General features: G+C 41.5%; 1 protein-coding gene across 8 annotated transcripts in view; it reads left to right on the plus strand.

Annotated features, from left to right (window-relative positions):
- LOC306841548 (adhesion G protein-coupled receptor L3) overlaps positions 1-19,645 on the plus strand; it is a 224,998-nt gene that overhangs the window by 67,581 nt on the left and 137,772 nt on the right. For all 8 annotated transcript variants that reach the window (XM_079371495.1, XM_079371497.1, XM_079371499.1 and 5 more), the window contains one exon: positions 6-185. In XM_079371495.1, coding sequence (XP_079227621.1) covers positions 131-185 — 55 coding nt within the window. In that variant the 5' untranslated portion in view covers positions 6-130. The remainder of the gene's footprint in view (positions 1-5; positions 186-19,645) is intronic.

The following is a 19,645-nucleotide window of genomic DNA, read 5'->3' on the forward strand; positions in this document are numbered from 1 at the left end:
GACAGATTCTGGACCGTGTTCCAGTGGAGGGAGCCGTGCCATAAAGGTGGAACCCCAAATCCGGCATCTGCCAGCTAAAGACTGAACCTAAACCGGGACTTTGAGCAGCGGGCGGTAAGAGGAGGAGGCCATGTGGACCGCACGCCTGCTTGTCCTCGCCAGCCTCTTCGCACCAGCCGCTCTGGGTGAGTTCAGCTCATTAGGGCTGGTGTTTGTCTGTGTTTGAATGCGTGGGTGGATGCGCCGAACACACCTCCTTCAATTTGTTCTGAAGCCGAACAGAATTTTATCCTTTAGCCATAGAAGTGCCTCATTCTGGGATCCAGAAGTCTTTGAGTTTTTCTGCCTTTTTTTTGGTCTTCTTTCTCCTCCCGCTAATTAGCACTTTTTCACTCCACAATACTCCCTGAAACTTTTGTCTCCACTTTTCTCATTTGCACTCCCTGTGTTTCAGGTTTTTTTTTTTTTTTTCAAACCTATTTAAAGATCTCTCTCTCTCTCTCTCTCTCTCTCTCTCTCTCTCTCTCTCTCTCTCTCTCTCTCTCTCTCTCTCTCTCTCTCTCTCTCTCTCTCTCTCTCTCTCTCTCTCTCTCTCTCTCTCTCTCTCTCTCTCTCTCTCTCTCTCTCTCTCTCTCTCTCTCTCTCACTCACTCTCACGTCTCCGTCTCCTCCTCTCCTGGTGTTGGTAATGAACAGAAATGACTTACAAAGAATCATTAACACTGCTTGGGCTTTGTAGCACATGTTAAGTGTAACAAGAATTGCAGGGGAGGAAAAAAAAAAGACCTCTTTAATCATTTCACGCATTAAGATCTTCAGATTAAGTCGCTAAGTCTATCTTTTCCCCCCGTTTCCCTTAAATGGAAACCACTCTGGTTTTGCAGACTTTCTCTTTTTCTGGCTGTGGATTGTTTCAGAGGCTAAATGAAGTCATTTAAATTCAGATTAGAGACTTCTTTGGTGGTGGTGGTTGGATGTGTGTGTGTGTGTGTGTGTGCAGATGGGGTGATCAGCTTGGGTGTAGATGTAGGGAGTATTGGGAGGGGGGCAATAGCCCGTAACAATGTTAATTTGACATGGCTAAAACCATTAATGGGAGATTTTAGGCTAATTGAATTGTTTTTTGTGCTGTAATATCTTTCTGCTGTACTCAGTTCATCATCCAGTGCTAATGAAAGCCCACTTATGGCATCTGTAGTTTGCCTTAATGCTCGTAAGAAAGGACAGGCGGCAGCTCTGTGTCATATACCCTGTTTGTTTTAAATTGACAGTCTTAATAATAGTGTCTTGAAGGGCTATGACTGCTGTTCTTCATGTTAGACAGAAGTCATTTCACAGAGGGGGTGTGTGTGTGTGTGGGGGGGGGCATCATTTTTGGTGCTTTCTTAGTTTTGTCTTTGATTTAGCAGTCTCTGCAGGACACTGGGGAGTCTGTATGTAGTCTCATGTTTTTGATTGACATCATGGAGTGAAAAAAAAACTAAACAAAGATCAGAGGCTCAAACTTTGTGGTTCCGAGTTTTCACAGTCTCGTCATTTGCCAACACGACAACTGGAGCCATGGAAGACAGAGACGGTTAACGCTAGCCTCCTTCCATAAAGTGAGGAGGATTAAATGGAGTTTCAGGACTCGCTATTGGAATAACATGAATGGAAAGTAGCCTCCCATGGAGTACAAATGTTGTCCAGCTAGTGTAACTGACTCCTGGTTTCCTTGAGTGACTTATTAACTAAATGTTTTTAGTTTAGTTTATTAGCTTATTATTTCATGGACACTTTCCTTTTACATTGAAATTAGCAGCTTTAGCCTTAGCGGCTAATTTCAGCCTTCGTCCCCCGGCCAGTTGTGAATCTGCAACTTTAGTTTTAGTCTCTTGCTTGAGTAAAAAACTGAAAAATGGGGTGTTTCATGGTGTGAGAGGACAGACATTCTATTGTGGGACGATGGAAGGCAGGAAATACTACATTTGTTGTTTAAAAATACGATGGGCAATGCTAAACTGTTGACCCAACCCAAAAGCAGGGCTAGACATTCTTTTAAATTACATTTATTCTTTAAAAAAATCCCTTTTTTTAACCAATTTTTGTCAAAATTCCCTCAAAATGACTGAGACATTAAATAAACCATGATGACTGGTTTATTCCTAAACCTTTTGGGCCACGACTACAACTCAGAACTACTGACCATTGATCATGTGCCAGGGGAGCTAATTATTCCAAACTCCAAATGAAATGATGAAATCTGCTCAGACATATTATGGCAGGAACGATACAATAGAATAAGATACCCTGTATTACAACTGTAGGGAAATGTTAGAACACTTTGATGATATTGCACAAACCCCACAGCCCCAAGAAACATTATTCAAATGTCTGTATTTACCTAAGCACAAGTGACTCTTTGAAAGCAGTTGTGTTAGTTTAATCTGCCAGATCGTACTTGAGTTAAAGATGTGAGGTTTGTCTGACTACATTATATTCTCCGTGCTGACCTGAGTGCAGACTGCACTTATATTGACTGGAGGGACTGATGTTCACTCCTCACTCCTCTAACCCCCCCGAGCTCTATATCTGATGAGCAAGCTGGGATTTTAACTGCACAGAGACAGATTGTGTGGTGTGTGTGTGTGTGTGTGTGTGTGTGTGTGTGTGTGTGTGTGTGTGTGTGTTGTGTGTGTGTGTGTGTGTGTGTGTGTGTGTGTGTGTGTGGTGTGTGTGTGTGTGTGTGTGTGTGTGTGTGTGTGTGTGTGTGTGTGTGTGTGTGTGTGTGTGTGCGCCTGATCCGAAATCAGTTTTTTGTGATTTGTCATGGTGAATAGGTGCAAAAAAAAAAACGTTTAACATGGGAAATGAAGCCAAAATAGCAGGAAATAAAATGAAATAAAATATAAGATGATATGATGACTGCTCTCTGACACAGCCTGGTTAAAAAAAAAAAAAAAGTTGTCCTCCTTTGCACTCTTTACAAAGTCATCCTCTGTAAAAATGGGAGAAAATCCTTTTTTCCCCCACTGCTTCGGATGCTTTGTCCTTCTATGTTGTTTGTACAGTTAAATCAGAGTAACAGCTAATCTAGTGGTTGCCCTCGAATACCCTCAACAAACACTGTAAGGAGCCCCACACACACACACACGCACAGACAAGCATATCACTGGGCAAAGAACCATAAAGTAAATGGGTTCTGTGCGGTCAGTGTTATTGGTCCCTCATTGTTTTAACCTCTTGACCTCTTATTTGATTAGCATTGACTCGAACGTGCTGCCTACAACAGACGTGTCAATCACACGGTGTGTAAGCTTCCCTCAACCTGCCCGTGTGAATCTGCTGTCTGAACGTCTCGTGATAGCCGCACCGTCAGACAGGTCTTTGAAACTGAACACTGTCCTCTTAACTGGACATCTTTCATCCCCAAACAGCATCCACACCAATCTATTTTACACACGTTTTAGGATCAGAGAGATATTTATCAATCGTCTATTTGGCTGGATGAAGTGTAGCTCCAAGGCAACTAGCCTCAGCCAATTAGAAAGTATCATATGGGATGGACATTCAACTAAACATGTCACCATTTTGTTCAAAGAAATGTTGTTTTTTTTTTTTTTTTAAAGCAAATAATCCACACACCAACAATAGTATTAGCAAATTACATTTTTTCTATTTTGAGGGCTTAATTTTCCATGTAGCCAAGCTTCTATTGCAAAAATGTTTTAACCCATCTATATGAGGTAATATATTTAGAATTAGTTCACAACTACTTGTCCAAACATTTTCTGGATGAGTGGCTTCGATTCCTTACCTTTAGGGCTGCTGTTGCTTTTAGTTGTGTTGTCAACACAGTTTGAAAAGACGAAAATATGGTAAGCCATACGTGTATCTGAACAGCTGTTTTAGTCGTTTTGGAGAGGCAGCAATGCATGCATGATTTCTGACAAATGAGCTGAAACGTGCGTTGATGAAAAAAAAAAAAAAAGAAAGCCTCCACAGTCCCTTAAATCAATCATTCTGCTTTGTCTGACACACTCGGACAATCAATCACTCATTGATCCCACGGGAATTGGTGACATCGAACTCTGGTTTTTAGAACAACATCGGAGCATTTAAGGCTTTTTTTTTTAAACACCAGATGAAGTGGTTGAAATCCCTTGAGGAAAAAAATAAATAAAAAATTGACAGTTTTATGGAAAAAAAAGAACAATTTGACACCCAGCCCAGCAGTGTTGCAAAAAGCAGACTCAACCAGATGTTTCTGGTGAATTGTTCTGCAGCTGTGGGAGCTTTAGTGGGAATATTCAGCACAGCGTCATTGTGCATGTGTCTCCCTGAGAGTGTTGGAGATGTGGACCCCGGGGGATGCTAGCCTACTTCTGGTTTCACAGTCCCTTTTGTGTTTTCAGGCCCAGGCATGCACACACACACACACACGCACACACACACACACACACACACACACACAGAGGGAATAGCGGCTTCTTTTGACACACATGGAAGTGCCAGATGTGACGATCACACGTGAATCACGCAGGAGGAGTCGGCTGGTCGAAGATGATGAGGAGAAATATTTTTGGACAAGTGTGTCAGCAGGAAGATGAAAGAGAGCCAACGATAGGATGAAGGTGAAGGACCTGAAGATGAGGACGTGTGTGGGCGGGTCTTTGGTTCCTGTGTGTGTGCGCACATGCACCGTCTTGCATGTCTTCCTTACTTGTGTGTCCTACAAGATTAATAAAGGCTTCTCTCTCGGACGCAGGCACTGGCTTGAAAAATAAGTGAAAAGCCATCCTTGTCATTGTTTTAGTAGCCGTGAATAACAATGTAGAAAAGCAACGTCCCAAACACTCCGGCCACGCCTGAGCAGCGCATTAATCATGCATTTCCGCGCATGCAAAAATGCTCCAGGAAGGATTTCATATTCATCCCACTAATACCGCCCCGTGGAAATCTGGAGACACGGCGGCTATAATGGATGGCGGCTCGCGAACCAATGGAGGAGACGAAAGCGTGAAGTCTGACGTGTATTTTTCATGGTCAGGAACGAGTGCATACATCAAGTCTGAAAGCAGATGTCATCATGGAGGCAGGAGGGAGGATGGAGGGGGTAAGGTAGGTAATGAGGGATGGACGAGACGGGGAGGCATCTGCTCAGCACATGTGTACGGTGACTCAGAAGGGGTCCAAAAGTGTTCCATTAAGAGAAGCAGGCTGCATATAAGAAAACTATGCAATTTAAAAAATACTCAAAGAGCTCTATTAAGTGTGTCTTCGTCCCCTTACATTGTGCAAAATTGAAGCCAAAGTACGCCAGCAACAAGCTGACCTGTTACACTTACACAAGCAAAGAAGGGCTCTGATTGGTTAAGCCACCTAAACAGAATTGAAGTCTCGTCCATTATCCTCACCAAAGCACACCTTCAACATTCAACAAAACGTCAGTGAACCTTTAGGTCAGTCCAGTCTACGGCAGCGGAGCAGAGCGCTGCCAAAGAAGCCGTCTCCATCAGTTTCACCGTCCTCTCCGGAGCGCCTCCAAAAACAAAACTCCATTCTTATTCGAGAGCTGATGACTCAAGTTAAAATGTGACGTATCATACTAGAATTTAAATGACCGAAAAAAAGGAGCTTGATGTCTATCAGTGTCCAGCTGTCACTCAAAGTGACCTCGCCCTTAGCTGTGAATAAATGAATGCTTGATATGTAAAGCAGGTGGGTTATAATATAGAAACCTTCAGTCCTTGGACAGTTGTTATTAATAGAGAGACGAGCTATAGAGGTGGAAACGATTTATTTTGTACCATGCTGTAAACATGTTTTTTTTTCAGCAAACATATTTGGGTCGTAATAGAAATCTTTTGTGGAGGTCATTCTCAATTGGACGTGCAAGGTGCTACTTCTTCTTTTCTTTTTTCTTTTTTCTACATTAGGCGTGTGTGTGTTGGTTGGTTTTCCGTGGATCAAGGTCAGGTGGGAGCAGCAGTGCACAGGGTCTAAGAAAGACCGAATGTAAAGAAATAAAATCTCTGAAGAGCGTGATATAGTCATAAGTGTGTTAACGCTTTACACAGAGTTTAATCCCTGGCACCATGCACCACAACCGACACCCTCCGCCTTACATTGAGGCATCAGCAGCCTTATTCAAAGGTTAACTGTGTGTAACCAAACAACAACAACGACATAAAAACCCTGACGTCACCCTCCCTGTTCCTGTATCCGATCCACTTAATTAATCTCCTTGTGCCAGGGCACCGTCTCCAACCGCCAAGGCATCCCTGGATTTGCCTAATTTGCTTAATTAATTAAACAAATGATTTATTTGAGCTCATATTTCAAAGCGGGAGGAAGTTCTTTGTAAAGCCCACTGAGGCATGTACTGTTTTGTTGTGACTGTGAGACGCCTCTTGAAGCATAGAAGAAATGAGCGGGCTTTGGAGTGGGTGGATGTCAATCACTCACTTGGAGCTGCAGATAGGCGTCAGAGCAGGGCTGAATTATGCATGCATTAATAGATGGAGCATATAACTTTGAACAGTGTCTTACAAAGTGTGTATGAAGTCACGCTGACTTATGAAAATGAGGTAGTTATTTTGTTTTTGGTCGAAGTAGAAGGGAAAGAGTTTTATTGACCTCCATCAGAGTTTAGATTTTTAGTGTGTGGGGTGAATATAGTTACGAAAGGGCGGCTAAGGAAATCGGAAAACCAAATAAGTACAAGCTGATTCCCAACACAACATTCAAATAAAGACTTTCAACTCAATCCAGAGATATTTAAAAATCTTAGTTACGATGGCTTTGGACTCGGCATGGTTCAGTTTTCGTAAAAAAAAAAAAAAAGTTTTCCATAAAGACATTTCTTATCACCAGATACATTTTTATCAAGTATTTAAAATCCAGACGAAGGTTACAATTGGATTCATGCTTCTTATTGTCGGTTTTGATCCAAGTAGACAAAGTGTATTCCGTTATTCAACATCTGTGTATTTCGAATAAAAGCATTGCAGATCTATTTGCATGTCTTGAATGTACCGCATTGTGCTCGGACTTATTCAGTGTTTTTGAACACGTGCTGTGCATGTCATACACAGCATAAAGGACATGCTAAAAGACATTACACAACACACACAGTATGTAACAGTGGAAATGAATCCTCAAGGTCAACGCTGTGTAATCACATATGTTTCAGAGGACCTTAAAGCAGTGATTTCTCTTTATGTGTAGCTTAAACATGTGAAGAGCTGGATAGCAAACTTCCCACAGGGACAAAATAAACATACTCATGTTTAACAGGTTTTGTTCATTGGTAGTGTTTTTAGTTTGTAGTGTTTTTAGTGTTGCAGGTTAAGCTGTGTGATATGTGAAGTAGGACGAACATCGGAAAGCTCCATTAGTCTCTCAAAGGGTTAGGGGTTGCATAAACTAAAGTCTCAGACAAACTGGAAGTTAGACTTAATGCCACGAGGGGAAAAGTCAGGAGCGTAGAAAAAAGTAATTTATCTTTTGGGGATATAAATGTCTTAACCAAATTTACGGTAATCCATGCAACAGTTTTGAAGATATTTCAGCGGACCACAAACAGAAAGCTGGTGGTGAAGCTTGAGGAAATGTCGGGGGATCCCATCCTTTGGGGCCCATGAATGTCTCTGCATATTCACATCGTAATCTATTGCCTGCTCCGAGAGAGATTTAAGTCCGGACTACAGACCACAATGCTGAAATGTCCAACAAAGTCCATCCTTTTTTCTTGTTGATGTTAGTCAAGTACGAGTTTTATTATATCATATGCCTCCCTCACACTGGTATGGACGTAGAGGATAAGTAGAACAGCTTCAAACTTCAGCTCGGAATGAAGAAGTTAATGCACATACTGGTGCAATAAATGTCAAGGCAAGGCCACAGAAGTGCTAAACAGGCGGAGACTGATAACTTCAGCCTCTGCAAGTTGACATTAGCACATCCCGAGTGCGTAGTCACTGCACTTTATCTTCATTCGCATGAAAATATAGCACCTTACGGGATGATAAACAAAAACCCAGTCCAGCCTAAAAGAAAGGAATGATGAGATGACACATTTCAGTTGAGAGGGCTTGAGAAAAACAGATTTTAATTAAACAGAAAAAATTTATTGCCTGCTTAATGCACTCCCTAAGTATTTTCTTACTTGAATTTCACATCAAACTTTGATTGCTTTGAAAATGGTTTTGGATGATATTCTCTAAAATGCCTTGGGTTTAATGCTTTAACAGATTTTTCTATTTTCCTCTCTTTTTCCAGGGAATGGATTATGACCCCCCCCCCCCCCCCCCCCCAATAAACTACACAAGGTTTCTGGAAACAGATAATAGTGTAGCAGTTATGAAAAAAATAACTTTTTTTTTGTTATTATTTTTTTTTTTTTATACCTAGCCTTGGGCTGTCCTCTGCAGCTGTCATTTGGATTCCAGGTTATTCCATTGCTTCTTTCTGCATGATGATTTTCTTTTGTTTTTGTAAATGCTTTTTATCAGGTCTCACACTTGGGCAAGAATCACAATTTTATACAAGTGGTGTGAGCTTTTGTTTGTATTCAGTTTCCATCCTTGGTTACATTTTGTGTGGCATTTGGCATGGCGCTGAGAAATCCCCACCCTTTTATGTTCTTCAGTAATGAGTGAAAAATCAATACCTGCTTGATATGGGGGAATAAAAGAATGGCCTTTTCTGCCCGTGGCATCCCCAGCGACTGCTTGACATTGCCAAATTGCTGTCAGAACTGGCAACCCAAGAGGAATGAATGACAGCAACATTAAGAATGGCAGGGTGGGGTTAAATACCCCTGCATGTTTTATAGGTGTACAGACTTAGACCTGTGTATATCTTCCAAATACGTTTCCTCGACTCCCCATTCATTGAGCCCAGTTACACGGGCGTAATAAGGTAAGCGCTGAATGATGCCATTTAAAGTAGACTCGCTGCTGGCCGAGTGGTGTTTAATGAGTACAGATATTGACAGCGAGGTCAAGTGGTGGTGGATGCTGGTTTACATTAAGGCTGCATAATGTGTGTTGGGTGTGTTTTGTGCATTCTGGGAGAGCAGAGAGAGATTCACTTAAGTGACCCGGCAGACCAGCGCACAGGGCAGAAATGGTGGGCGTGCAACACCAACAGGGTTTCCCATACTGCATAACAGCGGGGGTCAGGCAGTAATTTGGGATGTGGGCGGATAGCGAGGAGCAGGAAGGGCAAACAGGAAGCACACGGAGAAACACAATGCAGCGACCTATGCGTTTCTCAATTTGTGAAATTAATGACTTTTTTTTCGTCTCCAGTCACGGTGTGAAATCTGTACAAGCGACGTATGCTTTTTATCCTTCCGCCTTTCAAAAGAAATCCAACATGCAGATGACATATTTGCATTGTGATGACACAGGAGATGCTGTGAAAGACGAGGCAGATGATTACACGTTGCTATAGACAGAACAATATGCAAATGTATCAGCTTTGTCGGATTGGCACAATCATGGGTGAGGTTATGACCATGTACATAGGGAAGCTGTCGGAGCCCCCCTCCCCCTCCCCGACACTTCAACATGATGAATTGTTACTGCAGCGGTACATGATTACAATATACGCCTCAAGGCTATTCTATTTGCATGTTTGCTAATTATTCAGATTAGAATCTTCCCCTTCTAAGCCACATGTTGCTAATAACATGCAGAGATAGATCTTTTAATGTGTATTTGTCTGTAGAAGGAGAGTTTGGAAGTGGATGTATTTGGCAAGGTGGTGCAAATCTTTATCTACAACAGTTCATTGTATCATCTGTCCAACATCCAAGATAACTTTTGACCTGATACATGAACTTGATTTACTTTTTTCCAGCTTTGATAAGATGCTTGAATTTATAAAATTGTTCCCTAATTGCAATTCCTAAGGCTGAACAGCCTCAGAAAATGTCTTTGTAAAAAGAAAAAAAAATGTTGGTTACATGCTACTGATAAACAAATCTAATAAAACAAAGAAATTGAGCTAACAGCTAGCCAAAAAGTAGAATGAACGAGTCACTGGTTGTAGTTCACGCTTCAGTTTTTGGGGAGATGATAAATTCAGTAGTTTAAACCATTCAATGAGGGTAAGTTAGCATGGCATCAATATTAGCATTGGACATGCAGGGCTAGCCGTTTCCACTCTTTGTGCATAGCTATCTTTTAGGCTAATGATTCTTCATCGTCTAAGTCTTCTTACAGGCTTTGTTACTCTCTGTCCACAAGGTCGATGCTAGCTAGCTAGCTATCTTTGTGTTTGACCTTGTGGAGACTTTTGAAGGGGTTTTGTCATTGTTCATGACATTGAACCTTGCATCTCACTTAAGAGGCGCTCAATTATGCTCCATGTGCCTCAATTGAACTTTAAACAGCGTTGTGTCTTTCCAGTTCCCTGAGAGAAGATGAACTTGAATTTTCTGTTGACAAAGAAGTCTTTTGAATTCAGACCATCTTCTTAAGTTTTAATATTAAAAAGTATAGAGAGAACATCCTTCCCTTTGTCTATTCGTACATTGTCAGTATATCCTCATCATAGCCTTCAGTGAGCCGCTAGTAAAGTGGGTATACAGAGCTGCCGAGGAAACCAAAGGTGCCTTCTTTTGTACAGCTCAGAGGAACAGCTGAAGCGACAGCACCTTTATTTGACCAACACGGGGAATAATTAAAAAACAAAAAAGCTTTGACGATTGATTGGTTATTTATTGCATCCATACAGAAACAAAAAAAAAATAGAGATCTTTCAGCATTTTTGATTAAAAAATAAAGTTCAACACAGACGCAGTTGTGCCTTTTAATGACCCTGCTCTCTCTCTCTCTCCCTCCCTCCCCACTGCTCTGTCATTGAATAAACCAAGCATGCACAGTAACTGGTGGTTTTATCGCAGCAAATCAATATTGAAGAATTGTAAAGTCTGCATTCAGAGTGAACCAGTGGGGGTGGGATCAAATGATACTGTGGCACAGATTAGCCCATGAGACCTTGATGATAAGAGAGAGGGAGGAAGAAAAGAGAAGTGGTGGCGGCGGTGGTGAAGGTGTAGGGGAGGTGTGGGTGATACTAGAGATGGCCTTCAATATGGCCCAGTGGCCTTGTAGGGGAATTCAATACGGCCATTGACAAAAGAAGGCCTCCATTGTGGAGCCTCCTTTGGGAAGCCGTTCCATTTCCTTATTAATTGTGCTCTCATTAAAATAAAAGGAAGGGGAGAAGGGAACGGATAGCGCTGGAGTAATGATAGCTCTTCAGTGTAGCCTTCTTGTTTGGACGAAAGCCAAGGTCAAGTAGTTTACAGTCCCGACGCTTTATACAGGATGGAAAAATACACTGTAGTGTATGTATTTTATGTACTGCACTCACAGTACACACTGATACGCGCACGCATTCCCTGCCTTTATCTTCCTCTTCGCTTGCCCTCCTCCACACACAAACACAAATCTTCCTTATGGGCCCCGTCCCGCATCCTCTGCAGATGTACAGTATCACGACTCAGAGGGCACGGCTTCGACTCACACTCGCACTACAGCTGTCAGACACGAGAGGAGTCGTCACTTCAGGCTATGGATCACTGATAAGCTGACCAAATAGACTCCCCAACGAAGCCTTGAACTCTGCTTATCTGGTTTATTGCTTCTTGGGTAATATTATTGTTCATTCATCTCCATCATTTCTCTATATATATAATATCTGTATAATGACATTGAATCCACTAACTCGATTAATCGCTCGATCTTGCAGCAACGAGTTAGATGGTGTTTCAACAAGAGTTTTAAGATGATTCACTCCCCTTGAAAAAACAAAACAGAGATTATGAATGGCAAAACAATTCCGATACAGACAGTAATATTTCAATTTGAGACTCATTTCAAGTAGTTTTGGCAACAACCTCTAACAAAAAAAAAAATTCCACTACCAGAGCTTATTAGGACTTTTCAGGATTTATCAATTCAACTCCTGGTTATTGTTCTTAGAAAATGAAACCTATTCTTCGTCACACCCAACTGAAACGCAAACATCTGCTGCTCATAGCTGTTTCTCTATGATATATCTTCATTGAAGTGGAAGATCATTTCTACCTCTTTCACAACTTTCTAAAAATGTTTCCTCCAAACCTTGCGTGACGAATAACAAAGAACCCAACAAAGAAAGATGTACATACATGTTCCCCTTCCCGTAAAGGATCTGCTGCTTGTCACATTCGACAGCCCTCAGATATGCATGTTTTTATGTATGAATTGCTACAGATCACCCGTGTCATCTGTGGAATATATTTCCACCCAGTTCTTGACACAATCTTCCAAACTGAGATGGAGAATCCCGTCATGAAGACGTCAATTTTTTTTTTTTTTTTTTTGGGGGGGGGGGGGGGGGGGGGTCTTACTTTCACAGACATCTCACTGTGCCTGAGATCCGACAAAAGACCAACTGTGTCAAATCAAAAAAAAATTGCAGGTGCACATTCCCAGTGGTGCACCCCCTCCCGCCTCCCACTCCCAACGCACACACACATTAACACACACACGCACGCATGCTGCCTCCGTGACCACTGCCCCTCATTTGTTGGTGGGTTTAGGAGGAGGGGCGGGGGGGAGAGAAAGAGATCCTTTTTCACTCTGATAATACTCTCCATTCTCTGCCACGAGATGGACAGAGGAAAGGCTTGAAACTGGAGAGGCAGAGTGAGCGATGTCATTCCACAGCGAGCGACGGCATCAAACAATATGGCACGCCATTTCTTTTTTTTTAATGGTCCCACTGCAGATGTTTCTGAGCTGCTTGTGTTCTCAGTTAATACAATGGTGGGTATTCTGTGTGGGGTTATGGTGAAGATCCCAAGGGTGGCCCTTTAATTGGGAGGTCCGGATTTATTGCCGAGCACCCAATTTTTGAAGCCATAAATATGTCAAATGGGTTAGGCTGAGGGTGCACATAATCGACCCTAACTCAGATTTTCATGACTTCAGTGCAAGCAAGAGCTGCTCATAGCCATAAAGGGAGACTATTGTTTGCTTTGATGTCCATGTTAATCAATACACTTCCTGCTAATATCACCTGGAGTAGTTGTTCTCAACCCTTTTTTACCACATGGCCCTTTAAAGATTAAACATCCCATCCCTTTGACACATAACATGAACAATCAGCTCCAAGAAATGACTTTCTTAAACTGATTTTTTTTTGGTGACATTTGATGCCATACCACCAGATGAACAAACCGTAAGGCAACACAAGCCATTTAATAATCCACTGGAAAAGATCATGAAGTCAGCGAAGTCATTTTATTAAACCTAATGGAATGGGGATCATTTTATATAGCCTTACCTATGTTAAAAATGACTTTACACCTAAGCTTTTTAATGTGGTTATGATGGAGCCATAATCCAGCAAAATCGTCAACAAGTCAAGCTGACAATTTGACTCCGCACATTTATGGAGATAATACATGAAGAAAAAACTGAACTGAACTGCAAAAGTTTAGACTTTGTATGCAACCACTGAAGCTTGAAGTTCTGCTGTAACAGGTTTTTTTTTTTTCCTCCAAATAAATGAGTTGAATTCGGAGGTGCAAGCCTGTCTCAACGTGACATTATATCACACATCACAGCTTTACACCTGCTTGTGTGAAACCAGTTTCCAGAAATCTTACATTCCCTCCTATTTCATGCTTCTTGTGCTCGTTGTCGAATTCCAGCATGCCTCATGTAAAGATTTGCAGCCAGATGATTCGAAGCGTGTGCATCGTGTACATCTTGCCTCATCCATATTCAGTGCTCATTATCTCCACACAATAACCCGCGTGTCTGATACCTGTCACTTTAAATGCAGAAGAAGAAGGGAAAAAAAACACGATCAAAGGGAGATCATTGTAGCTGTGTGTCTTAAAGGCAGCGTAGCCACCCAGGCTAATTCCAGCAGCGCTGCTGTGATTGCGCACACGTGGAATGTGATTACTTCACACTCCGTGGGTGGTTTGAGGAATCACTGCTTTCACATTCACCTCTATCTTTAACACCACGTTTCTGTCTCAAACACCTTTTTTTTAAAATTTTTTACCTGCTTTCTTGTCCTTCCAACTTTCATCCCACTTTTCCACCGTTCCTTTCTTCAAAAATCCATCTTTACCCTGATGTCACCCACATAGTCCCTTTGCTCATTCCTTTATGTTCAACTTTTTGACTGTTGATGTGCCAATGCTTACTGTGCTTTGCAACAAGTTTATTTCTTGACTTTGTTTGACCCTCCTGAAATGTAACTCCTTTCTTTCTGAAACATTTGAAGAATTTGAGCACTACAAGGGCCTTTGAAATGGATTGTATTATCTCAAGACAAGCCGAGTTCACCGATGGACAATAACTCAGTTCAGAAGAATGGCACCAGCCATATAAAAATGTGTTTTCATTTAAACACACCAAATATTTGGTTGAGTCAATCGGAGAAGACATAATGGCATCCAGAGTATATTTCATGAGTTCGACCTTTGTTTTTGTGTCTTTTAAAGGACTATATTAACATTTCACAATCTTCTAGCTTAACTCAAGTTCTTGCTGTTAACCCTTTAATTCATCAAAAATGCTATTACAGGAGTTGTTGATCAAAAAACAGTAAACGGAGTGTATAGAAGTTACTCATAAAAGCCTAACTTTTACATGAAAGGGAAGCTGTATGGATGAAAACCTGTGACTGTAGTAGTAGCTCACTTGCGTAGGTGCATTCGATAGAAAGATTCCCCCTTGGGGAAAAAGACACCCTCCACCCAATGAATAATGTTTCAAAGTGAAAACATTTGCATACAAACACATGTGAAAGAAGGAACAAATCACATAGGATGCAATAAAAGGAGGGGGTTGTTAAATCCAAACTAATCTGGTAATACCACCCAGCACATCAGATTGCACCACCCATTGATTTCTTATGGTTTATAGGGCAACTCCCCCCACCCCTGATGGCTTTCCCATTTCATCTCCTTGTTATCTACCCATTCACTTTAGGGATTTAATGTGCATCTTATGCTGCACATATGTGCATCATCCATTAGGTATGTGGAAAATCTCATATATCGGACTGACACTCATACAAGAATCTATGTATGCACATGCTCTGTATTCTTCTTATGTTTGGCCATGGAAAAGTTCCTCCACTGGCACGAGTAATATACAACTAATGTCTTTGTTATAACAATTGCAAATGCATGAAATCACATTTTAATTTAGTCATTTAAATAATTTCCTGTTCTTCATTATGTAAGTAAACATTACAGCACTGAGACTTAATTGGTATTAATTCATGCTATTTGCCTCTCGGATATTTCACTGCTGTGAAAGAATACACTTGGAGAAGAGGAAGGAGAATTGGGTTTATTTCCAAACTGCTTTGCAACAGAAAAAAAAAAAAAAATCACTCAAATGTAATTCACAGAGTTCAGTCAAGGTGTAATTTTGTACATATATATATATTTTTAAATTGCACCTTTCTGAATTGGCAGACTGTTTCTTCTTCTGATAAAATATATAGCAAGTTAAAATATATAGCAAAAATATAGCCAGTTCATACAAGGACGCTGTGAATGCCAGTGCCGCTTCTCTGTTTTTGCCTTCAAAATACGGGAAATTGGAAAATGACATTCCACGACAACAAATTCCAAACAAGGCCGCATTTTATTTTTTATTTTTTTACCCTTGTGATGACGAGAACAAAATATTTCATCAACAACCAATATTGTGCTATATGTAACTTGCGTTGCTATGCTTACTCCACTGCCGCTGGTTTTGAGATGCCTGCAGCGAATTATTGTCCACTTTAAATACCATTGATTCAGTTTAAAGTGTGTGTTGGGTTTATCTTGCTTTTCTAGGCAGACGCTCACAGTGTGCCGACGCAGACAGCTTTGAGGAGTTCAGCTTTATGTGTGCCCTCCATTGCACCATTATTACACCTCTAATAATTCAACAACCCCTCCCATTTAGACAGCCTGGTTTCCTTTTCATTACAGGAGAAGGCATTTAAAGGTCTTCTGATATTGGTTGGTGCTGTATGTCCTGTTATCGGAGCTTTTACAATGCTGTGTTGCCATGGCAATAAATTAGGGGCAGTCAAGTGTTAACATGAATGAAGCTTCCTTAAGACAGAGGAGTATGCATTACAAACAGTTTGACACTAAAGACAAAGTACACCTCTCATTGGAACATTTTGTAACTCATTTAGGAAATATACACACAACAAAGTTTTTTTAATACATGTTAATTAGTTTTCCCAGTGCGTTAAATACAAAGTGCCGACGACTTCATAAACAAGACTTTGAATATGCTAGTAGTTGACAGTGGTTACAAGGAAACTTTAAGCCGTTTTACTAAAACAGATGAATAATTTAGAGCCAAGCAAATAAATGCTGAATAATAAACACATCTGCAACCAGCGTTTGAAAATTGGAAGTTTAATTCTGCCACGCTTAGATTCAATGTAATGCTGCTGTGACACAATATGCATACGACAAATGACTTACAAACACGTCAGCTCGTTTTTTGTTTTTTTTAATCTTGTGGAAGCTATCGTCCTTTTCAAGTTTATTTAACCGCAGTGCCTTCTTTAAAGATCATTTACTGCTTACATGCTGAAAAAAATATGTTCAAATAATTCACAATACTCCTAAAAAGTACATTTTTCTTTTCTTATTTTTAAATTTTTACTAAAGTAGAATAAAACAAATGCGGTCATGTTCGCCAAACAGCTTCGGTGGACAGTCCAGCAAAAATGATGTTAATCCAGCAACAACTTAAGTATTGTTTCCTCTAAAAAAAAATGGCTGTTGTTAAATGTTGGCTCGTCCTACAAGACTACAAGAAGTAACACCAACGTGCTAATACCAAAATAGCTCCCTCAGGATGTCTTCGAACAGACGCACACTTTGTTCCATATTGATTCCCCGGCCCTTGGATTTCAGTGTTTTCCTTGTGTTAACACTGAGCAGCCTCCGTTTCCTGAGAGGTTCCGATTAGAGCACTTGCTCTGCACTTTGTCTCAGTTCACCACGCTAAACTTAGCCCGGCTCTTGCCTCCAGTGCGCTGTTAGGCAATACCATCTGATAATGTGTGGTAAAAGAAGGGTGAGGAAAAGACCCCCCCCCCCCCCCCCCCCCCCCCCGCTTCTCCCCTCGCACAAGCCGAAAAATCGGCCTGTTGTTTCTTTTCTTTGACCTCAATTACTATCAGGGCACGTGTTACTACAGGGGCATGTTGAGTCATGTCTGCGCTGGGAGCTGTGTGTGTGATTGTGTCTGCGTGTATCTCCTGTGTGTGTATGCGTGACGGAGGATTGTGTTCATTTTAGCCCAGGAGGCATTGTACAGTAGGTGGGGGCCAAGGTGCATTAGTCCTGGCTGAGATGTTCCCTTGAGTAATGTTGGCTCATGTGGATGGGTTAAAGAAAAGGCGGGGGGGGGGGATAGGAGGAGAGAGAAGGAAAGGAAGCGGGGGAGAATAAAAAAAAAAAGCAATCCGGTATCAGACGAGACGGGAGCTGAACAAAGCCCAGCTGGCTGTCAGGAGCTCCGCAGACTCACCTCCGGCTTGGACGAAATCTGACAAATAGTCACTCGGTTGATATGAAACAGAGCAGACACCTCTGTTCTGTTTACACTTTTGAGGGGAAAATTGGGTACCGACCAAGGCTTTGTCAAAATGATGACAAAAACATTAAATAGCAGCTAAAGTCATTTTCTGAATCTGTTCCAACGCGTCTCTTTAAATCTGATCCTTTTTCAACTCGCCGTAATAAATCTAAAACTTGAATTTGTATGTATGAATGCAGAATTCCGTATCGTCTGACCACACTTTAAATGGGCCTGCAAAAAGAAGGAGGAGGTAAAATACAATGTCTTTATTTTTTTTAGGTTTCCAAACATTTTCGAGAGTGAAGCAGGATTTCAAATCAACATGAGCCATCCCGTGCTGTTTGCTAAACTTAGCAGTAGCTGCTAACATTAGCCGCAAGCTAATGAAACGGTTTATCTGTGGTAGTGTGAGCACCTTTCAACTCGAGCCTCGTGTCCTTATGTCTGATTTACAAATACCGTAGTCCACTCAGTTGTAATTTCTCACTTTGAATAAAATCTGCAGGATTGAACTGCCACTTCTCTTCTTCGCTTCTACGATTGTTAGCGGTTAGCAGTAGCAGCACGTTCCTTTTTTTTCTTCTTTAGGCAGTTTGCGTTTTAGCAGGTGAGAGTGCGTTTCTATGGTGACACGGACGCCCGATATCCTCCGATAACATTAAAACATGCCCAGAAACCAGTATCTTCTCCACACGTCTGTTGCTAATCAAATGCTTGATTAATAAAGGAGCCTCTCAAACGACACTAAAATAAATCACAGATTTGTTCTAATCTGAAGAATATTTGACCAAAGAAACTAACAGTGTTATGTATGCAAACTGAAGTGGTTTTAAAGCTAACCCAATGACAGCCTCTTTTTTTTTTTCTCTCTTTGCCAAGACGATGCACTTAATGAATTGAAGTAGTGATTAATTAAATGAAAGTGCTTGCCTGATGGAAAGAAGACACTTCACCCGTGTTCTCAGTATGTGAATCAAGCCTTTATGGAGTGACGGCACGCTACTTGTATTTGTAAGTCGTGTGTGCACAAACATGAGGTTACTGTCTGCTGGAGGTATATCACGTGGAGGGGGGGGGGGGGGGAGGGAGGCGGAGTTGCTGTGCTCTGCAGATTCCTGTCTACTGTAGCAGCCAATTTATTAACTTTCACAGTTATTAACTTGAGCTGTGTCAATACATTGTTACAGAGGGAAAGAAGAAAGCAGTACACTGCTGCTCGACTGTATTTTGGATTTCGTGAGGTGGAAGCTGCATCCCATTTAAAAAAAAAAAAAAAAAATCTAATAATCGCCATGTGAGGAGGTTGATACTGTCTCTGGTCCCTCCGCCCCCCCAAGCATGGGCAGTTTGAATGACGGCATCCAAACTCTGCGTTTGCACGTCACCCGCCCCGCACGTCAACACCATCACTCTTTCCCCTCTGCTGGATTTACCAAGCGCGCGGTGTGTAGCCAATTAATGCGCTCGAATGCGTGTCGGCAGAAACAAATGGCTCGTCCGTGCGGAGCGATGAACGGATATCTGGCTCCTGTCATAATGAGTAATGCTAATTGTGCTTCGCGGGATCGTTGGTCAAAGTGTCAGAAGGCATCAAGTCGATTTTGAGGAATTCGTCAAGATTGTTCTCGTGGGCGGCTAATAGATTCATCACTGCTGAGGGGTTATCTGTCATACAGCTGCGTGCGCTTCCCAAAAAAAAAAAAAAACACCCACCTTACTACACCAAATTCTTCCAGCTGATAAACTTTTCTGCAAGTTTTTTTGGCCATCTTGGCAATGCAATCACGAATTGCTGCAGCAAATTCCAATCCCCAAATTGCCTCATGCACCAAAAAGCTCTGTGTTATTGATGCTGTTCTCTTCTTCTATGCTGTATCTGCAGCTAGTTCTTTGACAGTTCAGTTCCTGGATCATTTTGCACTCTGTGTAAAAGCCTTTTGAGATTCCATTTGCCTTGGGCCATATGTAAACCTAATTTACTTGGGAGAACAATTTGCCAGAACTGTTTCTCACTTTAAGATAAATAATCC

Source organism: Symphodus melops (genome assembly GCF_947650265.1).
Source record: "Symphodus melops genome assembly, chromosome: 20".
Classification (NCBI taxonomy): Eukaryota; Metazoa; Chordata; class Actinopteri; order Labriformes; family Labridae; genus Symphodus; species Symphodus melops.